The 14,293-nt window shown below is 43.1% G+C and overlaps 1 protein-coding gene across 1 annotated transcript in view; it reads left to right on the top strand.

Moving 5' to 3' along the window:
• The window catches only part of cdh2 (cadherin 2, type 1, N-cadherin (neuronal)), a 154,703-nt gene extending 144,421 nt beyond the window's left edge, over positions 1-10,282 (top strand). The window contains exons 15-16 of the mRNA XM_034182823.1: positions 3,619-3,783; positions 9,385-10,282. Of these exons, the coding sequence (XP_034038714.1) occupies positions 3,619-3,783; positions 9,385-9,591 (372 nt within the window). The 3' untranslated portion in view covers positions 9,592-10,282. The remainder of the gene's footprint in view (positions 1-3,618; positions 3,784-9,384) is intronic.
• Positions 10,283-14,293: the final 4,011 nt, after the last annotated feature.

The following is a 14,293-nucleotide window of genomic DNA, read 5'->3' as shown; positions in this document are numbered from 1 at the left end:
AACTTCAAATTTATATACCTCATGTACAACTTCAGTCTGTTTGTTTGACACATTTTTATGCTCTTACTGCACATTTTATTTTCACATTTTATTACTGTGAATTATCGGTGTTTCATGTGTATTTATACATGCCCGTGCACAGAGAGTGCAGCTCAAACCCAAGTCAGATTCCTTCTAGTCTGTGGATACTTGTGGTAGATAAAAGCTATTCTGATTCTGATTCTAACACCAGCCAGTGGAAGCATGCTTTGAAAAAAATATTGATTTCTCCTTCACTTACATTCAAGAAATGAAGTCATTTCAATTAAGCCTCATTATATCAAAGCTGGAAGTGTTTGATTTATTATCTGTCCTCATCGCCCAATATCAAAACTTCTTGGGACGTATATAGGAATCACTGTGTCCTTGAGCCTTGGAAGTGCACCTCCTATGAAACTGGTTTATGGATTTCAGTGAAACTTTGCACAATGAGGACATTGTATATACAAAAAAAGCCCTTCATTTTTTAAAATTCAGGAAATCACAAAATATCATCTCGTGAGCTTGATCACTTCATCTCTAGTTTATCACTTGAGTAAAGTTATTAAACGTAAGCCCTCGTTTCTATATCTGAGATCATCCTTCTCTGCAGATTCCCTCCACATCTCCGTTCATATGTCACAGAACCTTTACGAGAAGACGGTTAATGATGTTTGCAATCTGTTATCTGAGACTTACTGTATGTGAAGCATACGAGCCGTCTCACGGTTACATTCATCTGCCTCGTTTTCTCGTCGTCAGCATGAATGATATTAGCAGTCTTGATGTTTTACTGCAGTTTTATAAAAAAAAACACTCCAGAGTCTAATCTGCTGCTGCTGCTTATTGGATCTCTGCAGTTGAGGTACACACACACACACACACACACGTGGCTGGTGAAACTTTTGCAAAGACAATTTATGTCACTGTGCCTTCAGTGACTTGCACACAAAAGACAAGCATCATGATTATCTTTGATCAAATACCGTAAAGGACACACGCAAAGACTCATTCTAGCAAATGCAAGATATGTGTGATGTCACACTTTTGATTGCATCATTAGCATACCAAATCAGAAAAATGTTGTGACCATATGGAAAATGCAAATAATAATTTTAAAAAAAAATCATTGCAGTGATCCTTAGATTTACTTAAATATTAGCATGACCCAAGATATTACTGCATGTTTTATGGGGGTGAACTTCATTTATTTATTTTGTTGATATACATCCATTCCTGCATTTAAGGCCTGCAACACATTCTTAAAAATAATTTTTTTTTTTTTTTTTAAAGTTGATGATGGGGCAATTTATCTAAATAGGAGGATTAAATCATCACTTTTACAGCCAGTTTTCTTGAAACAAGTCCCAGGATGGATACATGTACATTTCTAAGTCACTGAATCAGCCAGTAAGGAATACAAACTGTGCAATAAAATCTGTGTCAAGTAGGCAGTTCTTAATAAAAAATAAATAAAATAAAAATGAGTGACTATGCTGGATGGAGATGAGTGAGGGAAGCCACCAAGACACCCATGACGGCTCTGAAAGAATTACAGGCTTCCTTGGACGTGACTGTAGAAACTGGGAATGGTGCAGTATTTATCTGTTACATCCCAGTCACAGCTTCATGTTGGAGTGCGGGAGAGTAAGACGGGAAAATAGAGCAAATCTAGGCTTGGGATTCCCATGTGCCTTCTGGCAAACTGCATCTGAAATTTAAGTTTCTTTTTGAGAAGATTCTCCTCCATGCTACTTCATCGTGAAGCTGTGTAACTGGGGATGCAACAGACAAAAGTTGCACTGTGCACAGTTTCTCCAGCCACAACAACCTGTATTAACTCAAGAGTTGTCTTGGTGGCTTCCCTCACTAGTCTCCTGTCGTCATGGGTGCAGAAAACACTTTTTTCATCATTATTGGCATCTCAGCAGCTCTGATCCGAGATGGACAGTTGACATTGAGCGGCTTCAATTTCTTCATTATTTCTGGCTTCAACTCAACACCTGATGACAGCGATGGACTTAACCGAACACGGCAACACAAGGTTGACAGAGTTACTTCATCAAATAGCCTCGACTCCACTTGATTACTCAGAATTCTTTTCTCTGCTCGGTCCTTCGCTGGATACAACAGAGTGCAACTTTTGTGGAACAGTTACTCGCGCTGCTTTCAGACGCAACACCGTGAAGTCACACTGGAGACGGCCTGACAGTGTAAAGTCTGCAGGATAGCCGAAGGCTGAATCCATCTGCCGGCGTGATGACGAGTAAAGTCCACTCTTGGAATTCCTTGGCTGCGGTTCAGAAAGTGAGTAAGGCTTAGCAGAGTTGGAATGTGGGTCACGAGCGCCACGGGCAGCCGTTTCATCAGGTCCGTGCGCATGTGAAGAGCCGAGTCCCCTGAAGGAGCTGGTCTGTCATTAGACCTTCCTGCTTAGTGCCGGGCCGTGATGCGGCTGCAGTGCGGTCGCTGTCACCGACTCCTGACCCTGGCAGGGTGTGACTTCGCACAAGGTCAAAGACGACTCAGACTGGAGATGATGGATGGCGTCATTACAGCATGTATGACGGCCGTTGTTCTTCTCCAGCCGGCCTCAGGGCTGCCATCATGCCCATCAAATGAAATTACACAGGATTAATCTGTGTGTGTGTGTGTGTGTGTGTGTGTGTGTGTGTGTGTGTGTGTGTGTGTGTGTGCGTGTGCGCGCGCTTCAGATTGGAGTTCATACTTGTTAGTGTGAAATTAAAGAGGTGTTTGTCAAGTGTCCGCTTGCTCGGCCGTGTTTGTATATCAGGTTTGTTTGTGCATCGTCACAGGGTTTATATTTATTCTCGTGTTTATTTTCACATCGGCGTGTCTGCCCCCCCCACACACACACACACACACACCCGGCTCCAGCATCTCTGTGTAAGTTCATGTGCAACTGAGCAAAGACAGTTTTGAATCAGATATTAGAGATGGATGGATTACTGAGGGGCGATCCATCACATCATGCACACTCATTAGGAGCACGCACGCACGCGCACACACACACACACACACACACACTCTGATTCTCAAATGTCATATCTGCCGTCCTCTCTTTCTTCTCCAGCTCTTGTTCTCCTCTCCCCTCCCTGCCTGTGACTTTGCACTAACTGCGAGCCATTCAGGTTGCCGTGGTAATGTTAATAGGATTATGAATGGCTCATGCATATCCACCGTCCCGTGTCTGGCCATTGATTAGAGCCGAGCAGTCGCCTGCACTTCCTTCCCTCCTGCAGCACATTGCCCAAACACGCTGCATCGTGTGATGTGATCCTCCGCTTGGACCCCCTTAGTGCCGGCTCTTTTAATGTGTCAGGTCGTCCCCGGGCTCGTGCTTCATAGGCGAGCAGATTAAGTCTCCTTCGTGTTCTTTTACTCTCCTCGCTCCATCCTAACTTTAAAGTATTTCCTAAACTTTGTTCCGTTTCATATTTCTGCAGCCAAGCGGAGTAAAGATGGGTTTTCTTTTGTTTTATTTATTTATTTTTTAACCTGTGTGTTAACGTTGTCACACCAGTTTGGCGTCTGGGCAAGCGGCTCTGCTAACTCCCCATCTGTCTCTGTGTTGGCCAGGATTACGACTTGAGTCAGCTCCAGCAGCCCGATACATTAGAGCCGGATGCTATCAAGCCTGTGGGAATCCGGCGTCTAGACGAGAGACCCCTCCACCCGGAGCCACAGTACCCCTTGAGGTCAGCAGCGCCCCACCCTGGAGATATCGGGGACTTCATCAATGAGGTAAGAAAAAAAAATGTGCCCCAGAACAAGATCGTTTTCCTGCAAATCCAAGGAAAGGAGCTGAAACAAAGGGATTGGTGCTGTCACAAAGCGTGCTTTTTATTTTCAAGCTGAATGACTTCTCATCATGAACTTGTATCTAAACAAACAATTTGTCCCATTTTAATATCTTGCAGCCAGGCCCCGCACTGGCAGAAAAAACATTTGAAATTGAATCAGTTACTATTAGAATAGTTTTCATCTTTTTTTTTTTCCCCTCTGCAGAAGGATAAGCTTTCTCATCTTACACATATTCGTTCCGACATGCATAAAGCCAGAAAAGTACATGATGCTAACTCACAGAGATATAATTGTTTTTCCCCTCACTTTCTGCCAAAGCAGCGCTACAGATGTGTCAGCGTAGAAATGGGAGATGAGAGGAGTGAAGACATTGGCTTTCTGCGGAAGTGTCAGAAGGCCCTCGCTTGCCTGAGGCCATCATTGACTCCAGCATGAAGGGAGAATGTAAAATGAAAAGAGAAGTCATGTATTTTTCATGATCTCCAACAGACAGAGTTTCGCAGTGTCATTATAAATGGAGTTTTCAGCCACTTTTTGGTCGGCCCCCGTGTTTTTAGACTAGAACTCTCTCTCGCTCTCTCGTCTCTGCTCTACAGCTGTACGCCGCCCCTCACTGGTGTTTTCACTCTCACCTTGTGTCCCAGAAGCGCATTATTCATTTGTCGCAATCACTGACGACGACTGAAATTTAATGTTTTACACGTTTCAATGAAGAATCTTTAATCAGGCATGTTTTAGCGCGCCGTTAGCCTGAGCCTCAGGTCGGCCATGTTGATATAATGCCGTCTTTTCTTGGTAAAGGAGCCGTTCGTGTGGATTATATTGTCAGAAGAAGCGAGAATAATAAATAATTTCGTTGGTGTCTTGACACAATTCCCGTTTTACGTATTCTGACAACATGAATGCAGTTTGTTGTCAGAAACTGTTTCATCACTGATTATGCGTCAGTGCACTCCAGCTAATAAAACGGTTAAAGGTGTCATAATGTGCAAAATCAGTTTCATCCTCTGAACTGTTTTTTTTTGTTTGTTTGTTTGTTTTTTTGTCTTTCTTGCATCATAATTTTACTCACAGTGCTTTAATTTTTCATTGCACCAGCAAATCCTGCACCTCTTTGGAAAATACCACAATTATGACTACAAGTAGAAAGACTTGTGCCATTTGTCAAAAATCATAAAAAAAAGAAAATCAAAATATTTGATTTTGTTCTTAATTCATTTTGCCAGAAGTTTAAAAAGATGAAATCTGTTTACCCTGAATTTGTCTTTAATAGTATCTCTCCATAATTTCAGTTTAAGATTTGCAGAATTTTTATCATGTGACTGTTGGTGTCTGCAGTCACTCGAGGCACACTGAGGAGTGCAGAATTTTTCATTTTTAACCAAATCTGGATGTGGCAAGCTGTTTTTTTTTTTTTTTTTATATATATAGATTTTAAATTAAAACTGTTTCTTTTTCCTGACAGAAGGAGGACGCACTCTGTGTATGTGTTTTTGTTTTGTTTTTTTTCAGTTTCGTGTGGTGTTGGGATTTTATGTTGACGTTTTCACACTCAAACAGTGCAGAAACTCCCTTATACAACCAAAACAATTCATTCCGACCTGGCTCGTTTGGACTTCTGTAATGCGTCGCTGAACGTCATATCTACACTGATGACACGCCCACTGTGCTGCTCTGTGGTCTGTGTGACATGTCCACATGGTTAGTGCGTCCACATGGGGAGATTGAGTTTAGGCATAGCCACAAAAAATTGGCGTCGTATCAGCATTTCATCGACATGAACCTTGTCTTTTCAGAGCCAAAAAAATGCTACTTTTTGAAAACTGGTCCCAAAGTGGATAAATCTCAAAACAGCACCTTTTGCATTTTGGTGTGTACAACCAGTATGTAATGTTTGTGAAACCATGATGTTATAGCCCCACCTCTCTAACCTCTGCCTTAACGCTGGCTAACGACAACGATGGTGAGCTACAGACTTGTGTTCGCGCTACAGAACCTACTGAGCTTATTGTGGCTACTCTAGTAAAATCTACTCAGTTTTCAGTGGTTTCATGTGTACAGATATTTCTCGGACTAGTGTCGCGTTTATGAAACAGTTTTTGAAAACAACAGAGAAAAATATTGTATATAGAACTTTAGAGTTACGTTAGAGATGAAGACACGCCCCCTCTACCTCTCGACAAGGCAGCTCCTCTGCATTTAAAGCAACAGATGCACAAACAGGTACAGGTTGTCCTTCCAGTTTGAATAAAATGGGCTGTTTTTGAAGAAACATCTCATCCTTATGGCTACAAATTTTACTACATTTTTACACGTGGTAACCAATAATATCTTAAAGTAAAGTTCCTGTTTCACTATTCACATTCCTCACGCCATCAAGCATTAATCGTTCTTTTCTCAGACAAGAGTTGTTTCAAGTCAGAACGTTCTGACCCAGAATCGCTTAGTGCGAAAAGCCAGTTTGATCTGTTTTTAGTCCCAGATGTGACTGCTGCAAAAGCTCAGTCTTTGTTTTATCACCTCCACGAATCTGGGCAACCAATGAGGAGCAGCAGAGAGGGAGGAGGGTGGGTTCCTCCCCACTATTTAATTAAATTATACAATAAAATTGGCTTAGGTTTAACATAAGAACTTTAAACCTCCCAGTAGGACAAACAGATGTCCGTCACACCCATGCAGAAGGCTAACACTGAATACATTAGCAGCAGCTGCACGTGACCTTTGTTGCGCCTTTTGGAGTGAATCATTTTAAATGAGCTTTGAGGTTTTCTGGTGATCAGCTCAGTTTTACCATCATTAAAGGAATGATTTCTCAAGTTCTCCCGCTGCACTGTTGGTTTGAGACGGCGGTGATAAACCAGCGGAGTCAATGGGCTTTAATCCTAACAAATGATCAGTCTGTCAAATGTCCAACCAAATCATCAGCAACACAGCCCAGAGCAAGTACTTAGCCAAACGCTGGCAAGTGGAAAATAATCACCAAATGTCTCTGCGGTTAATTTGAGTCCGTCTATATTCAGTCGCCTAATGGCTGTAAAGAGGAAGTTTGAGTCTGTGACAGGATCCCAGAGAGCTGAGCTGCAGTTGTCCGTACGTTCCGCTTCAATTCATGCATTTATTATTTGCGAGGTGTCCTCGGTTGTGTTGATAAGAGAGAGAGAAACAGAGAGAGAGAGAAAACCAGGCTCGGGTCCAAAGTGCTTCTTGGCCAGAGCACCTCACAGTTGCCAGATTAGCAATCCATCAGTCCCCTGACCTCTGTGAAGGAATGTGGTTTGAAATCAGTAATAATCCGTGAGGACTCTTTGTGATGCTGTGTGGATTTCTGGGAATGTCGAGCGCAGTCTTCAAAACAGGCCGCCGTCACCATCGTCGTCGTTACCCGGAATGAATAACGAACGCACAGTGCTGCCTGCTCCTCCTTTGACAGGGCTCAGATCATTCTGAAATATTAAACATTATTGTGGTCTGGATTTTTACTTGACCAAGTTCAGTGGAGAGAAACAGGGGAGGCGGGGGGGTGGGGGGCTGTGTGTGTGTGTGTGTGTGGGGGGGGGTGCCTAATCAGCAGGGAGGTCTGTAGTGATCTGAAGCCGCTGGTCAGCCCTCAGGTCTTGGCTTTTGATCAATCACCAGATAATCCTACATCCCAGAAACATCAGGAGGATTCCAGCCGGAACGCAGAGGAAGCTCAGAGGAATATTAGAGGCTGATTAATGTGGACACCACCTGATTCCTGAATGAGTGAAGGGAGACCCGCCGGCTTGCTTTAGATAGATTAAGCTGCTTTTGTAGAAATGCTGCTGCTGTGGTGATGTTGCTCTTTTTGGTGACATGTATTGAAAGAACATGCCAATAAAGGTTTTTTTTTTTATCACCTTTTTTCCGTGGATTCCTTAAAGGACCAGACTCGCGTATGTGGTCCCAGTATATACGTTTAGCATTGAGCAGCCCTGGCAGCTCTCGCTGCTTGGGGAAATCAGACGAGGTGTTGTACTTCAGCTTGTTAAAGTGCCAAATGGCTCGAATGCCAGGCAGCTTGTGAGAGCTGCTCAAATAGTGGACAAGCCACACGAGAAAGTCCCCGGCGTCGTGACACCTGGGTAAACGATCAAGTAGGGGAACGCTTGTTGTGTGAAGTCTGGTTGGCGACCTTGTGTGCCCTGTGGCCTCTACGGTAGCCATCAAGGCCCGACAGGAATCCTAGACATAAGACGACTAATGGGGCTCTGGTGAAACAAGATGTCCTCAACGGGGGAACAGGCAGAGGACGGGACCGGCTGCAGTAGGTCCTCAGATCACAACTGTCTTGGATTTTCCCAACTATTAGACCCGGCTAAGGATCTGTCAAGGACCATGTGTTTGTTCTGCAACGTCATTCCCACATTAAACAAACCCACTCCAGCTCAATCCTGGATGTAGATTTTCTCTCTAGTCCACCATCCCATCTGGGAAATCGAACAAGAGTTGATCTTCCTCACTATGACAGGATTGCCACACTTCGGGTCACTTGAACCAGTCATGTACCAGATAAAGACAAAGTATTGTTTGAGGGTGGTTTTGGCAAATGACACTCAAATTAGACAGCAGCTGCAGGTGAGTGGGTTAGAAAATGGAAGGATCAGATCTGAGGATCCACCACAGAGTCATTCCAGCAACACCCAAAGATCCACCAAAGAGACTAAAGTTTCTGTGTAGGCTCTCAGTTGTCAGGAGGTTTCCATAGTAGAGAAGCTTGAATCTTCGACTGGACTGGGTTGCTTGACACGAGGACGTTTCGCTTCAAATCGCAGAAGCTTCCTTAGCTAAAATTCTGCTCTAGACGTCTGACTTCTGTTGACTCTTGTAGAGAAGAATAAAACAGAAGCCAACAAAGCTGGAGTTTTAAACCTAACCAGACCCCTCCTACTGAGAGGCAGACTGCTATAGGCTAGTGACTAAACAACAGCTCTAATTAGCACTATTGTGCTGTAGTTAGCACACCTAATGGCAGGACAGCTGTCCCTCTAATGATGGGATGGATGCCTTTCTGATGGCTCCCTTGATGACGTGAATGACTCATTACCATGAACAAAAGACTGAAACTCCTTTGACCTGAGTACCCCATTGTAAACAGGGGATAAAGTGTGTCTCAGACCCCCTCCCCGGTTAAGGCTGGGTTTCAAACGTTTCACAAAGAATGCCTCCTTGACCCCTCTCTCAAACCATGTCAAGCAACCCAGTCCAGTCGAAGATTCAAGCTTCTCTACTAAAGACCAAAGATGTCACTCGTTAGTGTCCAAGTCTCACAACCATACAGTCGACCAAACAAAGACAGCGGCATCACCAAACATCTCTGGTCAGTGACCTCTTGAAGCACGTCTCAGGCGTTTCTCGAAGAAGACGACGGCGTCTTAAAACAGAGTACAGACTTTGGGCCAGTCATCCAAAATGATGTCAGCTGCTGTTTTTGTTTTGTGTTCTTCTCTTATTTCCCATGAAAATGTCGTTTAAAGTATTTCTGCACAGGTCTCACCTGTTTTTTTATTTTCTTGCGTACAGGGACTTAAGGCGGCGGACAACGACCCCACGGCTCCTCCCTACGACTCCCTGCTAGTGTTCGACTACGAGGGCAGCGGCTCCACGGCCGGCTCCTTAAGCTCCCTCAACTCCTCCAGCAGCGGAGGCGACCAGGACTACGATTACCTCAACGACTGGGGCCCTCGCTTTAGAAAACTGGCGGACATGTACGGCGGAAGCGATGACTAGAACACACAGGTCCCCTGCCCACCCCCTTCCCCCACCACCACCCTCCGCCTCCGGAAGGATACGAAGATTTAAATGAATATTAAAAAAAAAATGTGAAGGTGAAGGAAAAATGTTTCCTGTTAACAGACACGGACAACTTCTGGTTTTACCGTCCCCGAGAGAGCGACGGGACTGTGACAGAAAAAGAAAAGAAAATAAACACTGATACTGAATTTTTTCTCCAAAAACAACCAACCTAGGCTTATTGTTGTAGTCTACGCATACATATGCTTGTGGAAAGGCGAAGGCTGTGGTCCGTGTTTGGAGGGAACGCCTATGGACTGTCGCCATTTGGAATGTTGGTCTTGAATGCGCTCAGTTACACTTGAATTTCACAGTACAGAAGCACTGGGATATAATGTGCCTTTTTGTACATTTTTTGGATCTAAACGATTAGTTTTATGTTCAAGGCTTTAATGGTACAGACTTTTGGAGTGATTTCAAACACGATGTTACACTTTGCTCTGCTTCTACATGCTTTTTTTTCCTTCCTCACTTTGGTGACACGACGCTCCTGTTTGAAAATTATTTAAACGGCATAAATGACGAAACGGTGGATCACTCATTTGCTCAGACAAAGAAAATCAATTAAGTGCAGCACTGTACAGTATGCTAGACTTTAGACTTTTTCACTAAAAAAAGAAAGAAAACATTTTAAACTTATGCAGCTGGTTGCAAATAAAGGGAATTGAGAATCATACTTTTGTAGCAGCTTTTTTTTTCAAAGCGATGTAGTACTTTAAAAAACAAAGTGTTTTGGTCGATTCTATGTACACTTTATTTGCCTTAGTCATGATCGGATATTTTACTTCACTGTAAAAAGACACGTGTACATAATGTTTTTCTTTCTTTATCATTTGTTTTTGATGTAGTATAACGAGAAGCGCAAAAAGTTCCCAACTTGTAAATGTATGATTTGGATGACGTACTTAAAAAAAAAAAAAAAAAAAAAAAATTTTTTTTGCATGTTTTTAATCTTTTCATGACACAAATGACAAATGTTGTTTACCAAATTTATTTACGAAGTGGAAGAAATAATAAATCTGGGTGACATTACATGTGTAGAAGTTAAGCTTTTTTATGTTTTACTTTTTAAAGCAGAGACAGCGTAATACACTATCAGCACAACTGTTTGAATTTGTACCAAAAATGTGGGTGGGATGGAATGAGCTCGGCACTAATTTTACACACACACACACACACTCAACTTTAAGAAAGGAAAAGGTTTTGCACTGCAGCCTTGTGTACTGGAAAACAAATTCTACATCTCAGACCCCCAGCCATCCAAATAAAATGCTAATTTTTGGAGCTAAATACTGCCTCTTTATTTATTTATGCATTTGAGTCAAACGAAGCGTTACTTCAGAGTCTTAATTAGATTGCAAATTATACAATCTGTCGATGGAAGCAGACTGACAGATGAACATGGAAGAGTAGGCATTACTGAGCAGCTAAAGTTTCCCCTTTGCTAATTTTCCCTTTGCTGTTTTGACTTCCAGACAGAGGCTTATTTGCATTTGCTTTGTCTGTATTTTCATGCTGTAAATGTTTCCGCTCTCATTTAATTGGATTGCATGGGTGTTTTGAGAAATAAATAAGTTATTACACAAAGCTCGAGCCATTTGGTGCAGTTCTAGTGAGGCGGTTGCTCAATCACGTTCACCCCGGGGCTGCTGCTTTATGTTCACCAGTTGCCACCATGAAAGTAATTTTCCCAACTCTCATTACCTAGCAACCGTTTCATCACCTGAGTGGCCTGTAATGGGAAAGACCCATTTTTTAGCTTTATGATGGTGTAGTGTTGAGGTGTGGGTCACCACGCTTGCAAACCCACAGGTTCCCAGAGGGATTAAATGTTCACATAAAAAGTCACCATTTGTCATGGTAATTGGTAGTAGTTAGCTCGTTCTTGTTGGTTTCCTGTGAGCTGAACCATCTTATTGGGTATGCCTGCAGCGTGTACCGTCATAACTTCTTGTTGACATTGTTAGAAGTTGTATCGTCCAGTTCTATCATGTTTTTATGTTGTGTTATTGTTATATTTTGGGGCGTGCAGTTTTTTCATTGTTGAAAGGAACTACATTATATTAGTGGTGGACAGTGGAACGGCTGAAGTGGTATAAATAATTTCTTTTTGGCTTCTCCCTGTTTTTGCCCAGGGTCGCCACAGTGAGTCTGGTATAGATCCGTGTGTTGCTTTGGAACAGTGGGTTGCCCTTTGTCCCTTTGTAACACAACTCCAGATGTACAAGGATGATAATGGCCTTGAACTGGGGACGTTCTCATATGAAGACAAGTCTAGTGGCTACTTGCACCACCATACTTCCCAATGTCTGAGCTGGAATAACTCATGTTTTGGTTCACAATTTCAATATCTGCTTCATAGCGGGGAAACTCCATTTTTAAGCACTTGTTACAAGCCTGTTTTTCCTCTTACACTTGTGCACCTCTGAGCTGGTTCTGACTGATGCAACAAAAGAGAATTGTGGGTACGTAGAAGCTTTTTGACACACTCGTGTCCACCCCTGCAATGAAACAAGCCTGATGTTGGAGTTTTAAGGCGGGCTTACACTGTGCGAGTTTTGGCCCTTTTTCAGCCGATTTTTCAATCGTGCGAGAATTTTTTGGATTGCGCCGAGTTTCAGCTTAATCGTGCGTCCTGCATCATGCAGTCTGCATGGAGTAACGAGCTGCGATTAACATCTCACGACCACCTCTCCTGATCAGGAATCGTATGGTCGGATGAAAATCAAACCTGTTTGATATTTTGGTCGGCCGTCGTGGCTCGTGAGGGTTCCTCGCTGATGAAGCTGCGCTACAAGCGTCTACACGCTGATTACGTCGCGCACTGTCCATGAGCAAACACCGGAGAGCAAACAGTGGTCTCATGTAAAGTCTTGTTTTTTGTTTTGTTTTGGTTTTTTTGCATTCCCTCGCAATAACCTAATATCATATTAAAGTTAATGCCTAGCAATGCGTACAGTGAGTGGAATCAGGTGGGGGAGACTGAACGTATATGCGCACACACACACCACAGCAGCAACAGCAGGATTTACGACAGATGAGGAGTAACTTGCTCCACCTTGTACAGCTGTAAGACTCCGTATGAAATATAGTTGAATGTTTGTTTTCTTTTTTTTACCGTCCTCTCGTGAATCATGTTGCTGTCTGCTGTGTGTGCACGCGCATGCATATACGTTCAGTCTCCCCACCTGATTTCACTCACTGTGCGCACTGATAGGCATGAAATAATTTTTTTAAAGAAAAAAAAAGCTTCCTACGCGTGATTTTTTTAACGTACAATGTGAGCAGTCAGATCGCATCAGAGCATCGGGCCGTACAGTGTGAGACCATGAATCGTGCGCTCTGAACTTTTAAACCCTGCGGTTTTGTCGCACAGTTTGAGCTGGAGCCGAGTACAACAATTGAAAATATCGTACAGTGTATGCCCAGCCTTACACTGAATACAGCAGTGTATTTTGAAATAATTTGAGACTTTCCTGTATGTTCAGTTTTTCTGATATACAAGTTTAACCTCTGCAGGGCGCAAAGTCACAAGCTCCTGGATGCGTTGGCAGGCACTGTAATCACAAGGCTAAAACCTATGGGTTGTAGTATCTGTCGCTAGAGTGTCTTTTGGCATTGTGATGTGAGGTTTTCTGATTACACATGCACAACACTCTGGCTTGCCTCCATCACAGTAAAAAGAGGAGTCTAGGTCAAAAGTATGGTAACCAATCTTGGGGGGGCCTGACACTATAAATCGCTCTGTCAGCATGGTTCCATACCACAGCTGATCAAGATGGCAAAGTGATTCTATGTTCAGGCTGCCTTACAGTTGATATTGGAAGAGACAGAGGGTTCTGATGGTGATGCAGAGGAAGAATTACATACGCAATACACAAACAGTGAAACTCCTGTGGTTGTTCTACCAATCCATAGTAGCCAGCATCCTCTTTTACACCGTGGTGTGCTTGGGGGCAGCAGCACATCCAAGAAGGTCACATCCAGGCTGGACAAACTGATCAGGCGGGCTGACTCTGTGGTTGGCATGAAGCTGGACTCTCTGGTGACGGTGGCAGAGAAGAGAACACTGGACAAACTGCTCGACATTAGGGACGATGCCAGTCACCCTCTGCACACCGTCATCAGCAACCAGAGGAGCCTCTTCAGCTACAGACTGCTTCTTCCCAAGTGCAGGACCAACAGACTGAAAAACTCCTTTGTTCCTCAGGCCATCAGACTGTACAACTCCTCACTCAGGGGGAGGAGTAACAGGAAGACAGAGGATGAGAAGGAGAGGAACCGTAGTAGCCAGTAAACCAGTATTTATCAGTATGTCTGGTATTCTTTTTTACTTTCACTTTTGATACTCTGTGTGCTGCTATACAGTGCTGCTGGAACCTCAATTTCCCTGAGGGAGTCTTCCCAAGGGACCCTTAAAGTTCTGTCTAATCTAATCTATCTCGTGTGGTATAATCTGGTATGAAAATGGCCGAGTTCAGTTTTGGAAAAACTTGCTTCATTTGTACATTTGTTAATTATTTTCCAGTTGTGCCTGTTTTATGTGCATTTCCTTATTTTGTTACATTTTAATTAAAAAAAGTGGCATTTCTATTTATAAATGTGATTTAACAAAGGTAAAAGGAACTAATTTAACATA

The sequence above is a fragment of the Thalassophryne amazonica genome, chromosome 12 (assembly GCF_902500255.1).
Source record: "Thalassophryne amazonica chromosome 12, fThaAma1.1, whole genome shotgun sequence".
Classification (NCBI taxonomy): domain Eukaryota; kingdom Metazoa; phylum Chordata; class Actinopteri; order Batrachoidiformes; family Batrachoididae; genus Thalassophryne; species Thalassophryne amazonica.
This window is presented reverse-complemented; position numbering and strand designations above follow the sequence as displayed.